The following is a 21,538-nucleotide window of genomic DNA, read 5'->3' as shown; positions in this document are numbered from 1 at the left end:
AGGTGCGTCATGTGGGTGTGGCTAAGGACAGGGGAGCTCCACGGATTCAGAAACCAAATGCTGGTTGTAGCTTAATATCTCAGAATTTCGCAAATAGTTGCACTTTACAATGCTGTAAATGTTAGTGTTAAGTGAACGGTTACAATGCCTAAAGGATTTACTTCTATCCTACAGTAAGTGGGTGACTTTCTGTCACATTCCTTGTTGTCGTTGTTGTTGTTGTACACACAAGTATAAATATATATATTGATATAAATATAAAGACTTAGTACGTCTACATAAAAAATAGTATTGGTTTCCAGAGTGCCTTATTCAGAATTTCTGAAAAAATGACTTTTATATGTCAAAAACAACATTTGCGAGAACTGAATCGGAAATATCGCGTTGTTTTGGAAGTTGAGACGTCACGTCACCCATAGGCGGAAGTGTAATGTTGTTGAACAACGGCACTGTTTGTAGCCATGTTCAGTGCGTTTACCATTAACAAAAAACAACAAATGTTCTTATAATATTAGTTGAAGTTATTTCATATATCAAGCTATCAATCTAAACTACTCGGCTAAAGTTTCTGACTTTATTCTGAATTATGTGTCGGTTGTTTTTACACCTAGTTAGCATGTAAGGCAAGCGTTAGCTTACAAGCTATGGTTTGTTGACAATTGTTTCTCGACAGCTTGTCAATTTTTTTTTCTATTTCTACGTCATGTATGGCGTCGTACCATATATTAAGATTAGCTAACCTATTGAAGAAAGGACTAACCAAGAAACAAGTCTGGACAAAACCACATAACACCTCAATCGTGGTGTCAGCTCAAGTTGTATTGTGAGTAAACATTCATTTTCTTTGTTATGTTTAAAGTGCCAAGACGCACCTTTCTCTCAATTTAATATGGACATGGTCTTATGTGTTGGTTTTTCTTTTGTAGAATGACTGCACTCACAGACTTTGAACCTTTAGCAAAGAGAATCAGGTTTGAAACCAGTGCCCCAACTTCCCTTGCATCTTCCTTCAAAGGTATTTTGATTAGATGCCATTTTAAAAATACACCAAATAAGTCATTAGCTTGGTTTTTGATTTGTAACCCTTTTTTTCAGTCCCAACTTTTAGCTTTAAGATAGGAGACAATGACGCAGTAAATAAAGAAAGAAGGCAAAACAACCCACTTACAAGGATGGATATACGGCGAAAGACTGGAGCAGATGGTCTGCGAGGCGTAAAGACAAAAGGTAACCATCAAAGAATCGGCCCAAGACAACAACAGAATTTAAAAAGTACTCTTGATCAATGGTTGGTTAAGCCCAGAAGAAACCCAAGTACAGCTGACGGATGCCAAATCCAAGAGGATGTAGAGATGGACGATGATGACAGTGTATTACAAAGCACCTCAGCTCAGGTTCCAGACTGTACAAAGGCTGAAAAGCCTGCTCTCTCTGATTCGGATGAAGAAACCCAGCCCATGACACCACAACACCTGTATGAAGACAATCCAGTCTCCCCAGCATTCATGGATTCTGCAGAGAGTGAGCATATGCAGACACTGTCCCATAATTATGATTCGTTTAAAGGTGGGGTAGGTAAGTTTGAGAAACCGGCTCGAGATACACTTTTTGTTATATTCCATGGAATGCTCTTAACATCCCGATAGCAATGAATATCTTAAGTGCTTTGACAAAAAATCCATAAAAAAATGTCATCTGTGGAAGCCGTAGTACTGTAAAAAGCACGACCAATCATTTTAGCCGGCCCGGCTAAAATAACTGGATGGCCTACCTGCCTGTCAGCCTTCCATCTGTGCACAAACTTATCTCGTGCCCTCATTGGTCATGTGCGCGTTCTTGTGTGTTGGAGGAGGGGCTCTGTAAGGAAGTGGCAGATTTGTTCCGGCTGTGTATTTTCAAATTCTAGCGCACTCGAGCTGGTTTCTCCAAAATTACCTACCCCACTTTTAAGAAAGAAGAAGTGGAGACATGCTCAGCAACACAATACCAAAATAACAGACTTCTTTTCAGGGACATCATCACCAGATCTGCCTTCAGAGAAACAAGGTGCAGACAAGGAAAATACCTCGGGCAAACCTCATGTCAAATGGCTGGGGACACCAATCAATGATCTCAACAGAATGCCTGAATGTGGGGGACCGCTTCCACCGCTGAAGGATGTTCCTGGCCAACACACTGTGATGATAAGGGTTGGAGCATTTCTTTCTTTTTAAACAAAACACTTCAGATTTTTACGTCATTAAAACAACAGCCATTTATTTTGTCAATCTAATGTATTTGCATGTTTCTGAGTCAGTGTTCAGAAACAGTTTGTACAACAATCATCTGTTTTTGTGTAAACTTGCAAAGGAAAAGTAAAAAAAAAAAACTGATCTTTAATATGTATTTTTGAGTGTCTCTGCTTTATATTTTATTGTCATTTGGATAGTTTGTTTTGTACACAGGTATTACATGCTCTAATGCTATTTATTTGCATTCACTCCCATTGACAGACGGACCTTCTTCACAATGGTAAAGTACCTGTTCCATATCCTGCTAGGTTTAAGGATACCTGGGATGACATCCATGTCAAGATGCCCTGTTCCAGTTGGAACCTGTTTCCTGTGCATGATGAGGTAATGGTGTATCTATAACATTTGTATTGACATGTCAGTATTAAATAACAATTGTAATAATGGATTATGTTACAAATGTATATGAGTGGCACATTTAAGTAAAGTTTTATATGGGTTAATAAGCAGTACTATCACATACTATGACTGACCTAAACTATTTTAAAGTCTATTTGTGCGAACAATGAGGATACTATTATGAGCATTGGTATATTTAATTGTAGTAACTCTCAAGAGTTGCTACTATTTAGTTGCTTACCCAACTAAATAGTTGGGTACATTTTAGGTTTTTACATTACATGTTTTCAATCTGCATGTGCAAGAATTAAACAATGAGGGGGTAAATTACGGAACTGTTTTACATTGATTAATTAAACCACTGCAAGAAACAGGCACAACAACACAGCCTTGTTATTCTTTATATGCTTAACTGTATTCACCCCGCAGAGAACTAACAAGCTGTGTGCTTCAACAGGAAACACAAGAACGACAGAATAAGAGTCGGTGGGAATTGATCAAGGAAACTTTGAACGACGAATTTACATGTCAACTCGAGTTGAAGGCAAGTTTCACATCTGTGTGCTATCCTTTTATTGGCAGGGCCTAATACATTTCACTCTGTAAAACAGGCATTTTGCACTGTGGTTGTTGTTACCAGACTATGCCATAAGATGGCGTCATAAGCCCAGAAACTGAGAGGCACACAGTATCTGAGAATGCTACTATTTTGTCCATTATGTTTGTTATTTTAATGCACAAATGTAGTAATACTGACTTAAAAAAGATTCACTTAGATTCTATATTTCAAATAATTATTGAATTTGTTTTTAACAGAATGCCATTTTGAAGTACAGTTCCTCACAGGCGAAGAAATGGGACTTCACCGCATTGCGACTTTACTGCACAAAGGTAAAGAATATCAATGATTCCAGATGTAGTGACTAAAGTGTATTTGTTCTTGTAATTGTATTTATCATAAGAGTGAGTTAATTAATACTGGCATGCAGATGGACACACATGTTGAAGTTGTTAGAGGGTTAGCTGAAATCTCATCTGTCCCATCATGATACTTAATTGCCCGACGGAAGGCATCGTAAACCAGTGTTTCTCACAGAGCTTGGGTCAAAGAGAGTACAGATGTCTCATTAGGTAGTGAGGATAATGTCTTCAGCTTGTGGATGAAAAAGTAATATGGATGTCTCATTTGACACCAGATTAGATTTAGTTTAGTATAACCAGTATTTAAGTGGCATTGTGAATCAATATCGATCAATAGGCCTACGTTGCAGCCATTTTTCCTTTCTTCTTGGAAACACAGAATAATTCAAAGTTATGCAGTATAATTAGTCTGTCATAGACTGAGCTGATACTGTTTTTAAAGTAAATATCTAGCTAAGAGTGGTAATGACGTTTTTAGGTTTTTTGAAAAGGTTTGTTCTATATTAGTCAATTGATTCTCAAGCATTGTGAGTGCATTTTAGCAGCATTACATAAACAGAGGCACAACACTTGCTCCAAGTTTGTACAATACAAATAATTGGACATATGTTGTGTTTTTGTGCAGTTTAGAGTTCTGAAACTCAGATTACCTGTCCCCAGATAACCCCGTGTTGCGTTATGATGGCCAGAGCTCTGTTTGTTTATTGGTTGTTGCTCAGAGATGTCAGTGCGTTTTCCAGCCTGGTTTGAAGGCCATCCATCATCTCCTGTCCTGATGTGCTCTGCGTCATCCTTTGTAAAATCCAGAAGGGCTGTACTACTGTCTGGTTCATGAAAGGAATAGTAATCTTCCATTAGTACAGATGGGGCCATCTTGTGTCATGAGTGTTTGATTTAAGAAATCCTGAGCATGTAAGACTAGACAAATAATGGCCTTTATTTTCCTTGTAGTAAAAAGCACTCATCCACTCAGTGCTTCATAGCATCACCTTGAGTTCATGATGTTTTTTTACAATATCTCAGGAAGGAAGTATATGTAATTTTTTTATGAATGCCATCATGTCAATTATTTAGTAATGGATTTTTCATAGGAGAATGTTGAAGCCCTTCAGAGGCAAAGTGGGAGTCCAGAGAAATATTTTAACATTTAGCTGAAAGGTCAAAGTTTAGTAAGTTGTCAGAAATGAAATGGCATTACATGACATTACATCCTAGAAAACGATTTACTTCAGCCTTATACTCTTGAGTCAATTGTGTGCCATATATGTCATAAATCATGTCGAATGGGAATTTTGTTGGATACATTCTGAACATGTTGAGAGGCTTTAGCCGTAGGCAAAGTTTTGTTGTGGTTGGATTTGAATTGTATCAAGTCAACTTGGATGGAAAGATTAGATTTTGTCTGACTGCAAAATGTCCAGTGCCATTACATCTATTGAAACAAATATGGATTTTAAATGAGGTGTCACATAAATTGTAGCTATTGCTTTGTCGGTTCATAGTGAAGGTGGTTTGTCGGAGTAAGTAAACACCTGTTAAATTTGACGTAAAATTGTGGTAATGAGAGTGTCACAGATGTGTTTCATTTTAGATATTTCTCATGTCACTTTTTAGAGTCGCGTATAAGTCATGGTAGCGCACACTTAATAGATTGGCTTTATTTATGCTCCATATTATTGCAAATTTGACACACACAGTTCCTCTTGACAAAGTCTGTTTATTGCCTCGGCCCCTCTATAGAATGTATTCACTGCTTAAGTGAGTGGATACATCTGCGAGTTGATTATGCAGCAGAGGCAGTAGCAATTAGGATTCGTACATATATACATCCACAGCCAAGAATATATAGTGTTGGTATTTAACCTATTTTATTGTAAAAACCAATCACTATTGAGTATTTTATAGGTCTTGTTTATTTCCAGTGCAACCCACAGGCAACATGAGGAAAGGCAAACAATGCAATTCTACCTACTCCATTTTCCCCTCTGTTAGTTTTCCGTTGGAGATTTTAGCTTGGAGACCCTGGAGCAGGCTTTTTTTGAGTGTCGGAGACATGAATGGCATGGAGTGACGGGCTGGGCAACCTCATTGAATATTCATTTCCGCACAATAACCTTATGAATATGTGAAAAGCTGTTGACGGACAGCATTGGTTTTGTCAATTTCGCTTTCTCCAGCACAACCAGTGTTGTATTTACGGTTATGAGCATGCAAGCGTTTTATTTTTACACGGCCACACGTCCACAGAAGCAGTCAGGCGGATTGCTTTATTGCTCGGACCTGTGGGGAATAGGAACCCCCGAGCATCAGGAGTTGTGTTAAATCTGAATCTGGTTTCTTACTGCCCGCACCCACGCATCTTGCTTGATTACTTTGTCAGTTGGGTGTGATGTACAGACCTGTATCAAGTCATACAGAGTGTTACTTCAGTTGATTTGATGCAGTGTCTTCTGCTGATTTAAGGAGCTTGGCTTATACTACCTCAGCTATATCCCAGTCTCGCCCTGTCAACTGCCTTCATTTATTACGCCCCTAGGAGCAGTTTATGATGTCAACCAGGTCATTACTTATGACAGTGTTTAGTCAGGCTTCCTTTGCCATAATATAAATGTCCTTTGCTAAAACACAAGTCAAGGCTCCTTGTCTTGGACACACACTGTCCTTTCGGTTTCAAATGCTTGGCCATTTGCATCTCTTCCAGGAAGACTGTTTAATCAGCTGGCATGGCTGTGCGTGCAACCTTGATTAAATGGCTCTGTGATTGATCATTCTGACATTTCGTAGCCAATATGGCTGTAAATACGGGTAGTATACACTGTATATTGTCTACTTTACATTAGAGCACTTAGGCAGTGTTGTGGAGTCATGTATGATGTTACTTTAATATGTTTTTCTGCTTGTGATGTTATTGTATACAAACTGTTCAGCTGAAGCCAGATGTATTTTAATTATAGCTTTCAGGTCCAATATGAGATTAAAGACAGTTATTTATTTTTCCACTACTACATCTGCATTTATCTTTTACTTTATTTAAATACGTTATTGCCTTTGGATGTTCTGTATAGCTTACATTTCATTACTTTAAGTTTCTCAGTGAAATTGTACATTTTGCCATGGATGCCAAGTTGTCAATTGAATCAACCCAAACAGCTAATAATGTCACAGCTGAGTTTTGTGGCAAAACAACAAACTCTCTTGCTCTCTCCAAGGTCCTGGAGCCTGATGCTGCTGAACATCTGTTTGACTTCCTGCTGCCAGACATGGTGCAATTAGCACTGAGAGCATCTGAGCTCTGTACCAAGGTAACATCACTAACCAACAGGCACTGACTCACTGGTCCGTGACACAGTAGATCACCGCAGCAGGTTGATCCCACGGGTCACGACATGATAAATATCTAATGAAATGGTAGTACAAATCTTGAAGTCAAGGCACGTAGCTATTGATGGTCATTTGTCTGATGTTTTAAAGTCCTCTTGGTCATCCGCTTCTTTCAAGTGCGGATTATGAAGAGCAATGTGAGTTAGCAGCTGAAAAAGTGTCATTGTGTATCCATTTGCAAGTCATTTAAGTTGTATATCTTTGAGTGTTAAATTGATCAAGAATTAACTTTTTATATAAACATATTAAGTGGCCCACACCACAAGAAAAATATGAATTCATCGAACATGTTTGTGCTAAAGCATTTAGTGTAGCAAATTATAGCATTGTAAGCCATAAACAAGTGTGTATTTTAGTGTAAAAATGTATTTATATTTGTTCTAATTGATTATTTTCTAATAACCAAATATATCTTTTGTCTACAGATGGAAAATGTAGTGGCTAGCTAGTCTAAAAGTCTGTGTTTGAGATAGAGGAATAGATTGATATTAAAGTCAACTGAATGGGCTCTTACATTGATCTGATCTACTACCACATACAAATGTGTGTCAGATTGATTTGAAATGATTACCTCCATCATTAATATTGTGTTTGATCTGAATTGGTAACTTGTATCTTACCTTTCCTGTTTATCTCTCTTCCTTAATTCAACAAGCACTCCCAATTGCCGTGACAGAATAGCTTTTACAGATGCACTGTTTATTTATAAACTAAATGCCGTTATCAGGAGTATGAATCTCTTGTGAGCAAAGGAGGATTGTGATTATGATTGAAGAAGCATGGAGTGGTGCCAAAGTTGTGCATTTACGTACTTCAGTGTCTCGTTTTGGTAAATTGATAAAACGAATTACTTTGACCTTCCTAAATTGTACCTCTATTCCTCCTCTAGCCGATACCCCTCCTCAAAGAAGGCCTGGACCACTCCATCACCGTGTCTCAGGAGCAGGTGGCATGTCTGCTCGCCAACGCCTTCTTCTGCACCTTCCCCCGACGCAACTCCAGGAAGACTGAGTACTACAACTACCCAGACATCAACTTCTTCAGGTAATACGACGGTGTGGTGCCTTCGTACATAATGTTCAAATAATCAGTTTGTAAATGACGCTGCTGGGACAACTTGTTTCATTTCCATGAGAGGGCACTACTGTATACGTTTTCGCTATGAACCATTTTATCTTCCTCCTGGGTGTTAGAGCAAGCATTTACATTGTGTGTAGATCGTATGAGCAAAAGCTATCTTATGACGTGCACAGTGATTAGAAAAAGGTGTCGTCACATTTTAAAGAACTTGATGTGTCCTTTTGCCTGCAATACTTACAAGAACTTTACACTATAATGCTATTTGTTGGCCAATCTATCTTTCTCTGGCACTTGTCAGTTTTAAAATAAATATGAATACTGTTCTTTATGTGTAGGTAAGAGCCAAACCTTTCCCTTTAAAAGCATAACATAGGAAAAAGAGGAATGCAGGAGTTGTTTTTATTCCAGCAAGCTTTTACTGTAGAGATGGTCTGGGTGGTGTAATGCCAAAACAGTCTGCAGGCCTCTGCTCAGTCTTGTCCCCCATCTCTTTTGGCATCACAGTGTAATTACCTAAATGGAGGTCAGAATTAGATTAACATTGACTCAGATGGCTGCTCTTGACAATGGAGAAAGCCATTGGCTGTTTTGCAGAACGCTGTTACAGAGTTCAATTGCATCAGCATTTCATTCACATAAAGGTTTTGCTGTGATTTGAAAGGAGAGCCCAGAGTCATCTTGTTAGCCTGCCGCTAAAAATGTCCCTGAATCACCGATTTGGTGCGAGCCAGCTTTGAAAGTTGTGTTTTTCTTTTATTGTTATTAAAACTGTTATTTTCCTCTGCATTTCTGTTTCAAAGGAATAAGAAGAGGAAATAAAAACAAAGCTGTTTATCTTCCGATGTTATTCTACCTCAATAGAGACTTCTTATTTGTAATAAAAAAAAATCAGCTTTATCAGAATGCAAATATGAACTCTACAATGAGATAAAGCTGACTATTAAAAGTATATTTTTGTTGTTTTTTGGCTTAATAAAATGGTGGACCTGTCATTCAACAGATTCATCAAAAGCAAACTTTATTTATAATTTCACCACAAAGTGCATTTAGCTTTTCTTGTTAAATGTTTTCTTTTCTGATGATTGAAGAACCCAACCGCTGTACATACTGTGGTCACTTATCCTCTTTTGTCCAGTTACATAATAGCTTTTTTTTTATACATCTATGGGAGGTCTATTGATGTTATATAACTGTATTCATTCTCTCTTCCCCAAAGAGCACATGTTACTAAAAGCCTGCTCTTACTAGTGACCAGCTCATGTCAAAGACTTATGCCCTGAAGACTACACCACGCACAATGGTTTCTAGGGGCCACACTGGATGCAGGAGCTGACTTGGACGAATGCGTCTCTCGGCACCTGAAGGGCTCTCAGTGCATCAAGCTTTTGTCGTTATTTCATTTCACTCACATGACATTTTCTTTCTCTTTATCGTGGTGTATGAGGAGGGCTGTTGCGTTCTTTACAGAGTTTAGGTTACAGAAATGGTGGACTCAATGCTGCATTCAAACCTGCCCACTGCACCTCGCTACTAGCAGCTTTGTGTGTGTGTGTGTGTGTTTGTGTTATTTTTCAGGAGGATTGACCTTTTGCCTCCTGAGGACTCTGTTGCTTAAAAGCAACACAGGGCTTCTTAATGTACCCCCAAGGAGGGAGCCCTGGTTCCCGCTCTGTTCCGTTCCCTTTTTTGTGTGAGTGCTGTGAAGTAGCTCACCAGTGTGGCTCGCCTCGGGCCACTCCATTGTCGTAACAGCGAAGGAGCTCCTGCATAATCGGATAGTGACTGAAAGGGAAGCTGAGTGAGAGATGAACCAATTCATATCAAAAGTTAAAGCATGACTGAACTCACATGGCCAAAGTGGAGGTCTTGTGTTTCGACGCACTGGAGAGTCATTTTTCCCTGTCGTGGTTCTAGTTATTTAACCAGTGGATCACTGAAAGAGTTGGTTGTTGGCTCTGATGCCGTGAATAACCTGCTCGCAAAAAAAGTGTGGTTTATTTTTTATAAGAAGAACATAATATGTATCCTAATATCAAAAAATGTCTTCTTGCCTTCAGGCTCTTTGGCGGGGGCTCTTCAAGCAAGATTGAGAAACTGAAAACCCTGATTTGCTATTTCAAAAGTGTCACTGAGCAAAGTAGGTGTTAACATTTCATTTGAAAATGTTTGCAATATGTTATTGATGTAAAGTGATTTTATAAAAGAGAATCATTCCTTACTTCCCTTTTTTGCTTTTCAGCGCCTACCGGACTTGTGACATTCACACGAAAAAGCTTGGATAGACCTCTGAATTGGAAAAGGTGAAGTGTATTGACACTCTTCAAAGCGTAGTAATAGTATGTCAATTGTTTCTGCCATTAAAAAAAACACTGCAGCTTGCTAAATCTAAAGCTAAAAGACTGTTTGGAAGCAAGTAAGAATCCATGGTCTCAACTTTCATCCATCATTTTAAAACATTTTTCATTCGTTGTGTTTCAGCTCAGAGGCTCAGCTCACAAATCTCCACATCACTTGTGAAGGAACCATTGAGGATGATGGTTATGGAATGCTTCAGGTAAGAATAGTATAGCAAAAGTGTTCACTAGTGAATATACAATGTCATTATTGTTACTTTAATGGACTTAACCTTGCAGTATCCTTTATTTTTGCTTGATAAACATCCACACTGCTTGGTTCCCATCCCCTTTTCCTCTAATGTAGTCAGTCACTAAGCCACCACATTCTGGAGTCTTTCACCCAGAATGCTTACGACTGCTGAAAAGGCCTTTGAGGGAGCTGGTGGCACGTCGGAGGGAGTGTGTGCTGGGACCGGGGTCGAGGCCTCTGAGCCCGCTCTGCCTTTCACCTTTTGTTTGCCTCCAGTTGCCACAAGCTGACAGTTGATGTGCACACATGACCAGCCCCGGGGTACGCCGTGGCCCGGATTGATGGATGCTCTGCTGGGGTGCGGGGGGGGTGGCGTGACAGCCTGTCAAAGCAGACTTTAGAGGCTCGCTCGCTGTCCCAGTGTTGAGTGACCAGTTTGGGAAGATCTGCGGCTCACTCCTTTGCAGCCTCTTCTTTGGGGTTGTGACGGGGTTGGTGTGTGCTGTCTTTAGGCCAATGAGCAACAACTGTCAGGGAATTCAATAATATGTTCCACACGGCTGATTTCTGACTAAAACCATGACTCGTCACGTCTGTTTCATGAGCTGAAACGATGAGCTTTCTTTTGAATCATAAACAGACCAAACAAGTCAATCAGTGACACCCATAGATTTGCCCACACAGCACACGCAGCAAGCTATAGCACAGGCACCAGTCAGCAGTCAATTTAGCAGCATGTTATGACTGGAGGGAGATGTTTACTCTGGACTGCAGGACTCCGCTCTTGTTTTCTACATTTGCTACTGGCAGCAGCAGCCTAAGTGCTGCTCCTGGGGAGAGCTCATTTTGGCATGGGGGACAGAAGTCTGAGTAATGTGAGCACCTCAGGACACCTTCCCAATCAGCATGTCAGGGATTCTGTCACAAATAAATGAAATAAAAAAGCCTGAAACCTTTTCATGAAGTGTTTTCCACCTACTGTCCAAGTTTGTGAAACTACACGTTAACAGCCAAAGAACATTTTTTGTTATATGAGCATGTGACTGCAATATTCAGTCCATGCTGCAAGGGATGTTTCAGTGTTTTCTTCATAACGTGTCATCCATCTTGATTTGCAGGTGGATTTTGCCAACCAGTTTGTGGGGGGAGGAGTCACCAGTTCTGGTCTAGTCCAGGAGGAAATCCGTTTTCTGATCAACCCTGAGCTTATTGTTTCTCGCCTCTTCACTGAAGCCCTGGATCATAATGAATGTCTGATCATCACAGGTCAGTGATAATAAAAACTCCTCCACACCTTGGGTAAAAATGCAAAAGAAATCCTTTGAAGAATCTTTTTTCTATTCAATCATTTATGCTTTAATCTTTTGATCCAGATCAGATCAATAGTGCCCCTGGGTTTACTTTCTTATGCTTGACCTATAATTAGACAGAAGAAACAGAAGGCGTTTCTGGACACACAGAGCATGCAGTATACACCTTCAATTTACCCATTCCGGCACAGCATGAGGCTTATTTTGTTCTGTAAATTGCCCTGTTTTCTGTATCTGTCCTTGTCCCATGTTGCCTTTTGATTGGCCCAAAGGTAAGGGAAGAGTCGCATCAGTCGGGAGTTGTAGATTGGCCAGTCCTGATTGCTCAGCTGGTGTCTTTCTGTCGAGTAATTTCCACAGACTGTACTTCAGTATTGAGTGGTTGTGACAGGCCAGTAGACCCAGTAACAACCGCTAGACGTATGAACCTCAGCAGGAGGCTGATTGCTGTCCTGTTTCTTTCAAACTGTTCAACACTGTTGACTCTTTGCTTGATTGATTTTGATGGAGAGTTTGGAAAACAAAAGTTATGTTGTATAGTAATTGCTTTTATAACACTAACGGAAGTTTACTTTAATCCAGTAAAACCATTTCAACAAAAAAAATCTCAAGATAAGTTTATCACATAAGTAACTTTGTACATTAAGGGAATAATCAGGCATAAGAATTAGAGTAAATTGAGTAAAAAAAGGTAGCTTTTTGAACTTGTTACTAGTATTTTTTTATAATAAAATCAGAAATGCACAGATAGTATAGCAGGATAACCAAAAATCATCAGTACCTCTATTTTAATAGATGCAGTGAGCCCTTTATTAGTAGAGCATGGTATAGCTGACATCAATTAAATGGATTTTAAAGGAATAAGAAGAGGCATTTAGTTATAGAAAAATACAGCTCTTGCCTTGTAACACATTGAATTCCATTTGGGTCCATATAGATCTTACATTATGACATTACAGCAGCTATCATGAATGTTTTTTAAGCTCATTGTTTTGGATTTACGTCCATTTTGTTTTGGTTCTCTCTGACCCTATAACCTTGCTTTCCAACACAGTCAGAAATCGGTTTCTTTGTGAGAAAGCGCTGATAAACTATCCATACGCTCCTTGTCTAGCACCAAATATTAGCTGCTTATATACAAAAAACAACTTCCTGTTACATTGGAGATAAATGTGTCTTGAAATTATACATTTAAATATATTCAAGTGCATGACGTAAACCACTGTTACAACACATAAACTCACTGACCATAAATATATTACCAAGATGCATGACCAGGGGGTGGATGAGCAGGAAGTGAGGCAACAGAGCCACCGCCCTCCTGATCAGCATCACACCACTGCAGCAGATCTTCTGTGCTTGGTGGAGTCACCTTCAGACTCCTTGCTGGCCATCTCTCCCTCGCCTCCACTTACGCCACTTAACTTTATTACCCGGGCCCAGAATTAATTATAGCTGGAAGACCTGCCCAAGACCTGCTCCGCTAATGGACTCTCCCATTCCATCATCTTTATTGAACCCTGCCCGCATCCCTTGTCCTCCGTCCTAACAGCCAAGTCTAAGCCTTAGCTGCGTTGTGGCCATGTTGTAAATCATGTCCCCCTGTCATGTGCTGCCTCTGCAGTGAAATTTGCAAAAGTGCCCGGGCCTAATTGAATTTATCCTTGATTGCTAGATATGTGGCTGCCATTGGAGCGGTCAAACGTATAAACTGTATCAAGGAGAAGTCATGTGACTCATAGATGGAAATAGTGAGCAGCAACTGTGGTGCGTTAGATACAGAGACATTTTTTGCACACAATCTTGCTTCACTATTCAATGTTGCCTTCTCGTTTCTCACTTTTACCTCAACATGGCAATGAGATGCGCTCCTGACCTTTTTCTGTCTCTGGTTCACCACCAATATGAGACAGTTTGTTGTGATGTATTTACACATGAAAGGAACAACCTTCAGGAGCACCGCACATTATACCTGGTGATTTTTATGCAACCTTTTTGTCATTTAGAAATCATTTTTAACAACCAGACACATCTTTGCCGGGCCAAGATTGATCTGATTCGCACTGCAACAATATCATAATTGATATTGTTCATGAAGGTTGTTCCTTTCAAACGCAAATATGGTTGATCATAGAGATGATATTCTTGGAGGACCATTAAAGGTCAGATGTATGAATACTTTAGACAGGGCGGCAGGGCATTTTATCAGTAATGCAAACGTCCTTCAGTGGTCTCCCGTAGTAACTTGTACCAATTCTGAAACTTTCATAAAGTAACTTGTATTGAAAAGCTTTTTTAAACCCTGTCCGCAAATTATTTATGACACGAATTGTGGTATTGAACAGCAAAAAAAATAACAAGAGGTTCTCTTATCATCTTGTTGAATATATTTTGAAGATAATGGAATATTTTCCGTTATCTGCCACCTGTGCCAGTTTACTGTCCAGTCTTATGAACAAGAAGAGTTACAACTCCGCACAAACTTTGTCCATAAATGGTGCTAGGACGATCTTTAAGTTTAGTGTAGATTTTCATTTATTATTGCAAATCTGTTTGTAGCCAGTAGTTGGATTGTAAGAAACTGTCACTTAGCTTGAATGACTTGGCTGCACACACAGTTTATATATAAGTTAGGTAGCATGTTATACTGTCCATTCGGCCTCTTTGCTCGTCTGTTTTCTGTAAATAAAGTATTTGTGAACCAGTGTAGGTACTTGAATGTCTTGTTTGGGCAGTAATTGTGCTTATTACTTTAAAAAGTGTAAGGCAGGATGATTATAAGTGAAATGTCTGTCAAGCAGACTGCACTCTAGAGACCCCCCCCCCCCCTGTGCACCTCCTTATACCTGCTGACCGAGGCCCCTCTACTAATCACTTGGTTTATTCACTTTGCAGCGTGAAGCATCTCAGCGAGTGCTCTCGACAGCCAGGTACTAATGAGCGCTAATGAATGGGAAGTTAATTTGTGGCCTCATTGGTTTGACTGTGCTGCTGCTCCCCCCCCCCCCCCTTTTTCCGGTGTGGAGTGTGCCCCTGTGGGCCGGCGGTCAGACGCTGCTTCTCACGTTGTTTCAAGGGGGGTAATAACTTGACCTTCCTCTTGTCAGGAAACAGCTGCTCCGGTTTCATCTGTTCACATCAGGCAGGATCACTAAAGACACCTGAATGAAAACCTTTGGTTATTACAGTTAATTTATAAAGTAATTTGTATATTTGGATGTCTTTGCACACATTTCAAGAGTAACCAGTTGTAGATACTGTTTTTACTTTGCATTTCTGCTTTTGATTTGTTTTTGATTGTTAATATAAACTGATATGTAAATGGTGGAAGCTGTTGTTGGTTTCAAAGTGTCATTTTGTCTAGGAAAATGTATCCACCATTAGGGCTGTGCGATTATGGCAAAAATCATAATCACGATTATTTTGGTCAATAATTGATATCACGATTATTAAATACGATTATTCATTGACTTTGAAAACATCCATTTATTGAACTTTTAAATACAAATAATAATTTGAACAGTATCTTTTTAACTGTTGATTTCCCTGAGCGTATAATTCAACTGAAAAACCAATACAAAAATAAATTAAATAAATGATACATGTATATCTACATTTAAATAAATAATATCAAAAATAATAAATACCAATAAACAAGATCAACAAATATTTTGGAGCGCACTTCAACAAGCTACTAAACATATATAAATATGATAAATACAAATACATTTGATCACTTTATTTTATAACTATTTTTCTTTTTGTATTACTCTTACTATCTGTATTATTATTATTATTATGTTGCATTGTTGGAGAAGCCTGTGACATAAGATTTTCAACAACATAATTACTCTGTAGCTATGTCAGTTTGACAATAAAGAACCTTGAACCTTGAACCAAATATGTTGCAGTGCACTGTCACAACCTAGCAAAGCAAAATAATCGTTTTTTTCGTAATTGTGGCAGGCCAAAATCGTAATTGCGATTAAAATACGATTAATTGCACAGCCCTATCCACCATCTACTTTATAGTATATGACTGGCACTCATAACAGCTGGCAAGATGTCGTTTCCTGACACAAGCGTGAAATAATGTGTATATGCTAGGTAGTTATTGCTGTTATTGATTTTTTTTAAATCAATCAAAAACATTTTCAAAAAAGAAAAACATATTGATTTTAGCTACACAAGTATAATAACACCTTAAACCGCTTTATAATTGGTAACTACTGATCTTGATGTGCCGGTTAACAAAGTAATCTTACCTGCTTTTCTTTCAGATTTGCTATCTGAACACAACTGGAAGGATTCTTTAATTCTGAGCATGTTTAAATATCAAGATGAATGTGTTAATGCTTTCTATGGGGTGTGACTAATGTCTGTGTTTGTCATTACCAGGTTCACAGCAGTACAGTAAATACACCGGCTATGCTCAGACCTACAAGTGGGCTGGCAGCCACCAGGACACAACTCCCAGGTATTTATTGAACTTAGCTGCTTTAGAGACCTTAAAATACCTTTTTTTTTTTTTTTAAATGCTACTTTTAAAGCTACGTAACAATCGTTTATGGCCATGTTAGCTCATGGGAGGGCAGTTTTGATTGTTCCATCACCTTAGTCTGTAGACTGAAACACCTCAACAACTATTTGATGAACTGCCATCCAATTGTATGATTTCCTGACACTTCCCACACCATCCAGTACCATTACCATAATGTAAATTCAGAGATGTCTTTGTATGTCACAAAGTTCGTTTTTTATCTGTTTATTTTAGACTTTATTTACGGGAACTTCCTATTTCTGTCATAGATCCAGCTCTAAGATATTATTGCGTAATTTGACTAAAGCATATCTGTTCTGGTGTATCTTATACCATTTTCTTTATTTGTTGGCAGAGATGGCTGGCAGAGAAGATGCACAGAGATTGTGGCCATCGATGCGCTGCAGTTCAAGAACTTCCTCGAACAGTTTCGTCCCGATAGACTCAACCGAGAACTAAACAAGGTCATTTTTTTTTTACGTTTGTGTTTTATTTTAATTGTATATCTTATATATACAGTATCATGTCTTTCTTGTGTCTCTGCTCTGCATGTCACAAAACTGAGCAGGTCGTTATTTATATAAAAAAAACACTTATAAAATAAAAAGTTATTATTTTAATAAATCAAAAACAAAAGATGTCAGCTCATCGGAACTTTAGTAACTTTACGATGAGCGCTGCTGTAAGTGTTTTTTTGGTTTTGTATACAAAGTGTGCACTCTTTGTATAATTGATGGGAGTGGAAGTGAATGGGCAATCTACCGCTGCTCTTTGATGTTACTCTCTGAACTTCCATAGTCATGGCTTTTTAACGGCGTATGGCTGCAATTATCTTTTAGCTTTTTTTGCTAGTTAACTTAATATTTGCTTTTCACAGACTTATTGAGTTAAATGTCAGTCCGTTTGGTTGATAATTGGGAAACAGTAACATAACAAATGTCAGCTGTGATGACATTGATGTTTACTCTTCTCTAGGTAAATATTTGAACTGTATGTAATACAGACTGATGGATTTTTACATTAGTAGAGAATAGACTTAATGCTATTCATTACCATTAACATATTTGACCTTACGCCACTGAATCATAGTTATCATATTTACAGATTTGTTTTAAATAAGAATCTTCCATGTGTGCAGTCCGCCCACTCAAAGAAAATCAAGATGTTGTCAAATCAGAAAGCATGGAGGAGTTTGACAGCTCTGACAAGGGTGTGAAGAATGCACCAACATACAGATCAATCCTGTTTCGAATATTGTTCAGCTAACTGTCACATCGGCCCTTTCACAGGAACAATTTATGACTGGTCAGGAAGAGGGTGGGCTCGCACAATTCATTTTCACTATTCACTTCATTTCATGGTGAAAATAAATGTCCAGAGCCCCTTCAGATCTTTTATTTGACCTGTCTTCCTGTCAAATGCTCATGTTGCTGCACATTGGTTTAGTATATTTAACGTGCAATGGTTATTATTCCAACCTACGCCAATTTCACACCAGTTTGAATTGAATTGAGGAAATAGGTGTAGCCAAATGACATAATGTTAAAATGTATGTTCAGCCAATCCAACCAACCTTTTATGTGTTCATGCGTTAACTGATGTGTCAAGCACAGGCCTGCAGGCAAATGGAATTACTTTGCATTTATATTTGATATAAAGGAGACATTCTGTAGGACTGGCTCCTAAAGAAACCTACCATTGAGCTGAAATAAAAAGGTGATCCTAAGACCTGAGGCTCATCAGAGTGGATTTTGCATTTATATACCGAATTACATATCATTCCTTCAATGGCCTGACAACTTGATGTGTTGTCACCCCCGAGAAAACCTGGTGTATTCACAATGTGATGACGGAAGGGCTATGCTTGTCATAATGCAATGTTGGTATCTGAAATCAGTCCCTATTTGCTACTTAGTGCATTATATTTGTTTCTTTATTTGAGTACCATAATCTTAATTTCTTAATTGATATCATACTCAGGTGCACAGTATTTTGTAGGCTTTTCTCAATGCAGTAAAAGACATACAGTAGAATCAAATAACAGCAGTGATAAATACGACAGAATTGTCCTTTTCTTTTTTTACCCCAATATTTAAGTCAATATGTCAAATATGCAGTGTTAACAGCATTCATGGAAAAGTCAATAGTGTATGTTTGCTTTTGAATAGCATTTATCCAACACTACATAATAATAATGACTCATGGGTATCTAAATTCTCAATGCACTACGCAGTATAGAATACATTAGAGTTTGCCGTGTATGAAATTGTTCACAATTTCATACACGGCAAACATCTTTTACAGCGTTCTTTTCTCATGAAAGACACTTGTTCTATGATATTAAATTGGTTTTTGCATTGTTTACATTTTCTTATCTAATATGTTGTTTATCATTTATTTTGTCTGTCTTTATTTAGGCTTACTGTGGCTTTGCTCGCCCTGAAGAACAAAGCCAAAACCTCTCGGCAGTGGCTACAGGGAACTGGGGCTGTGGGGTTTTTGGAGGTGACACACGTCTGAAAGGTAAGTGCTGACGTAATGCTGCCTTAAAAAAAAAAAAGCTCAGATCATCTTAATGCACTTGGCAGTCTAAGCGGACGCTCTTCCTGGATATAACGGAATATATTTCAGCTTGAAAGGCTCCAGCAGATCAGCGTGGGCCATCCATTTGTCTTCCGGGAATGCGTTCATTTAGTTAAAGCCTATTCGTCGCCTTCCTTCTATTGATCAAATGACAAAGTTAATATGTTTCATTAATAGTGAAATTGATCCCCGGCTCGAGTCCATCAATCCGTTTCAGCTTTCTGTCTCAGCCTTGTACCACGGACGCTGAAGAGGGAGCCTAAGGACACTTAATGCTAACAGTTTGCAGTAGTATCTCTGCTTCTTACTTTATGCCTGAGCCACGGTGCTTGAACACTATACATACATATTTGTTAATTAGCTGTAGCAAGGTAAAGCCCTCCATAGGCATCATCACCTATTGTCTGCTTAATGACACGCCTCCTGGGAAGAGCTTTGTAATTCGGATGCTGTTTTCCTGCTGGGTTTGCCTTCTGCGGCCTCAGATAGCCAGATAGTTTTTAATTGTCAGATAATTCTTGGGAAAAGCGGATGAAACGGAGCCGGGCACAGAAACTGCTGAAGTGTAGGCATATTCCGCTTATAGCTCTCTTCTGAAAATGTTGATTCAGTTATGCTCGTTAACTTGCCACTGTCCCAACCCTCATTAATCAGCAGACATATTTCCAGTCTCTTCAAATATTCACAGCTCTCTACGGGGCCAGACCTGGCTTCTCTTTGTAACTAATCCAGAGTTCTCAGTGGGGGTGAGACCTATTCCCCCGATTATTGCCTTTTACAGTCACTGCCACAGAGGCGGGTGGCGCACACTTCAAATACTAACATTAGCTTAGACCTCTGTTAATATATACTCAACTGTATATCTATGAGTAAGAAGATGATAATGTTTGAACAAACCTGTAAAAACAGCATTAAAAGGTCAATCCTTTTTATTCTAAAGAACCAGTTTTTTGCCTCTCTCACAGTGGAGCGTTAACACAGGCAGCTTCTTTTCCTTCAGCTCTGCTCCAGATGCTGGCAGCTGCTGAGGCGGGCAGAGATGTGGCCTATTTCACCTTTGGTGACAGCCAACTCATGACAGATGTCCACAAGATGCACTCTTTCCTAACTCAGAGGAAGATCTGTGTCGGTAAGGAAAACAACCCGTCTGCTTCCTGTTTACATAAAACTGTGTCCCTTCTTTTTAATATTTCACCACCAAGAGTGCGACAATAAGGATATTATAACAGGATTAAATATGCTTTGGAAAGTTTCATCTTTGGATTTTGTTGTGAACAATGTGATCTAATGAAACAATGTTATAGAAACAGACTGACAACTATGTGATATGATTTCAATCCTCATATTTTCTCCCTCACAGGAGAGGTGTATGATCTCCTGGAGCAGTACTACAGCTCCGTGTGCAAGAGCTGCCTCGGTCGGCGACCTGAGATCAGCCTGTTCTCCTTCATCTTCCAACAGGCCGGCTCCTCGCCGGCGCCAGATGACTCCGACGGGGACTCGCCCAGACATCCCGTCCCCACAGACTGCAGTTAGGGCCAGGTGGCTGATGAGTCACCATGCCTAATCTGCGATAAAACAAAACCCACCTTAAATACTGCCTTTTCTTTTTTTTAAGAAGGCTTGATTAACTGTTTACCAAATGGGAGCCAAAAAGGACCATCGACAGTAGCATGCAGATCCTTTTCAAAAACATCTGAACTGCAGTGGCTGATTAGTTACGACCCTGTCTGGCGCTGTGTTCATTTTGCTGCCGCTGGTAATACGCCGATGGATTGAGCTTCAATACGACGCAATTGTGATTTTAATGGTGAAGCAAAGGTTGCCATCCATCTTCTGAGTTTGTCATGTTGCCTTTTTTACACCCACACATATCCAGCCTAATTGAATTGGCTGTCAGAAATCAAGTTAAAGGAATAGAATAACAAGAACGGGGTTTGGAAAGCTAGGAAGCAGTCTAAGGAAACAGTTTGATTTAAAGAGCAGCCTGGCTCTTTGGGAAATAATATTTTACCTTCTGCATTTAAAGCTACATTTAGTTTCAATTATGACTTCCATGAATACATTTGTCCGGTTCTTGCTGTTCACATTCGAAAGAACCAACCGTTGCACTTGAAATGTTAATTTGATTGGTTTGTTTCTATATTTTATAAGTATTTACACTTTGAATCTGTTATTTGTAGGCCTTCTTACTAATGGCTGTATAGCTGCACTTGAACAAAAAGTAGGATTTGTTTCGCCTAAATAAAATCAGTTTTAAGAAAATGTCATATTTCTAATATTGCCTTTGTTTTATTCTGAAGCACCATTTTAGAGCCACACGTCAATCACACGTCTTTGAACAATCACAATGAGAGCTTCTTGTCCCACAGAGGCAATGTGAGTTTCTGTACAGCGTTGCCATTTATCTTTCCCCATCTTCACCCTTTCCCTCACAGTTTAATAAGGTCATACCTTTTATATAAACTGTACATGACACCTCATTAAGTAAAGAGTAGATCATGGAA

At 39.0% G+C, this 21,538-nt stretch overlaps 1 protein-coding gene across 3 annotated transcripts; it reads left to right on the top strand.

Moving 5' to 3' along the window:
• Positions 1-27: 27 nt before the first annotated feature.
• On the top strand, positions 28-21,301 carry LOC117473563 (poly(ADP-ribose) glycohydrolase). 3 transcript variants are annotated; one of them, XM_034119203.1, is made up of 19 exons: positions 28-173; positions 736-823; positions 927-1,015; positions 1,096-1,521; positions 2,011-2,189; positions 2,493-2,615; positions 3,088-3,174; positions 3,447-3,521; positions 6,761-6,853; positions 7,822-7,976; positions 10,070-10,149; positions 10,252-10,312; positions 10,491-10,566; positions 11,717-11,864; positions 16,307-16,385; positions 16,804-16,912; positions 18,866-18,971; positions 20,032-20,160; positions 20,392-21,301. In XM_034119203.1, the coding sequence occupies exons 1-19, from the start codon at positions 119-121 to the stop codon at positions 20,565-20,567; spliced, it is 2,334 nt and encodes a 777-aa protein (XP_033975094.1). In that variant the 5' UTR covers positions 28-118; the 3' UTR covers positions 20,568-21,301. The 3 variants fall into 3 exon arrangements, with proteins under 3 accessions (XP_033975094.1, XP_033975093.1, XP_033975095.1); XM_034119202.1 differs by having other exon boundaries at positions 1,999-2,189; XM_034119204.1 differs by lacking the exon at positions 28-173 and having other exon boundaries at positions 192-823; positions 1,999-2,189.
• The last annotated feature ends 237 nt before the right edge of the window (positions 21,302-21,538 follow it).

This window comes from Trematomus bernacchii, unplaced genomic scaffold, assembly GCF_902827165.1.
Source record: "Trematomus bernacchii unplaced genomic scaffold, fTreBer1.1, whole genome shotgun sequence".
Classification (NCBI taxonomy): Eukaryota; Metazoa; Chordata; class Actinopteri; order Perciformes; family Nototheniidae; genus Trematomus; species Trematomus bernacchii.
The sequence above is the reverse complement of the archived record's forward strand: the minus strand, read 5'-3'. Positions and strand labels throughout refer to the sequence as shown.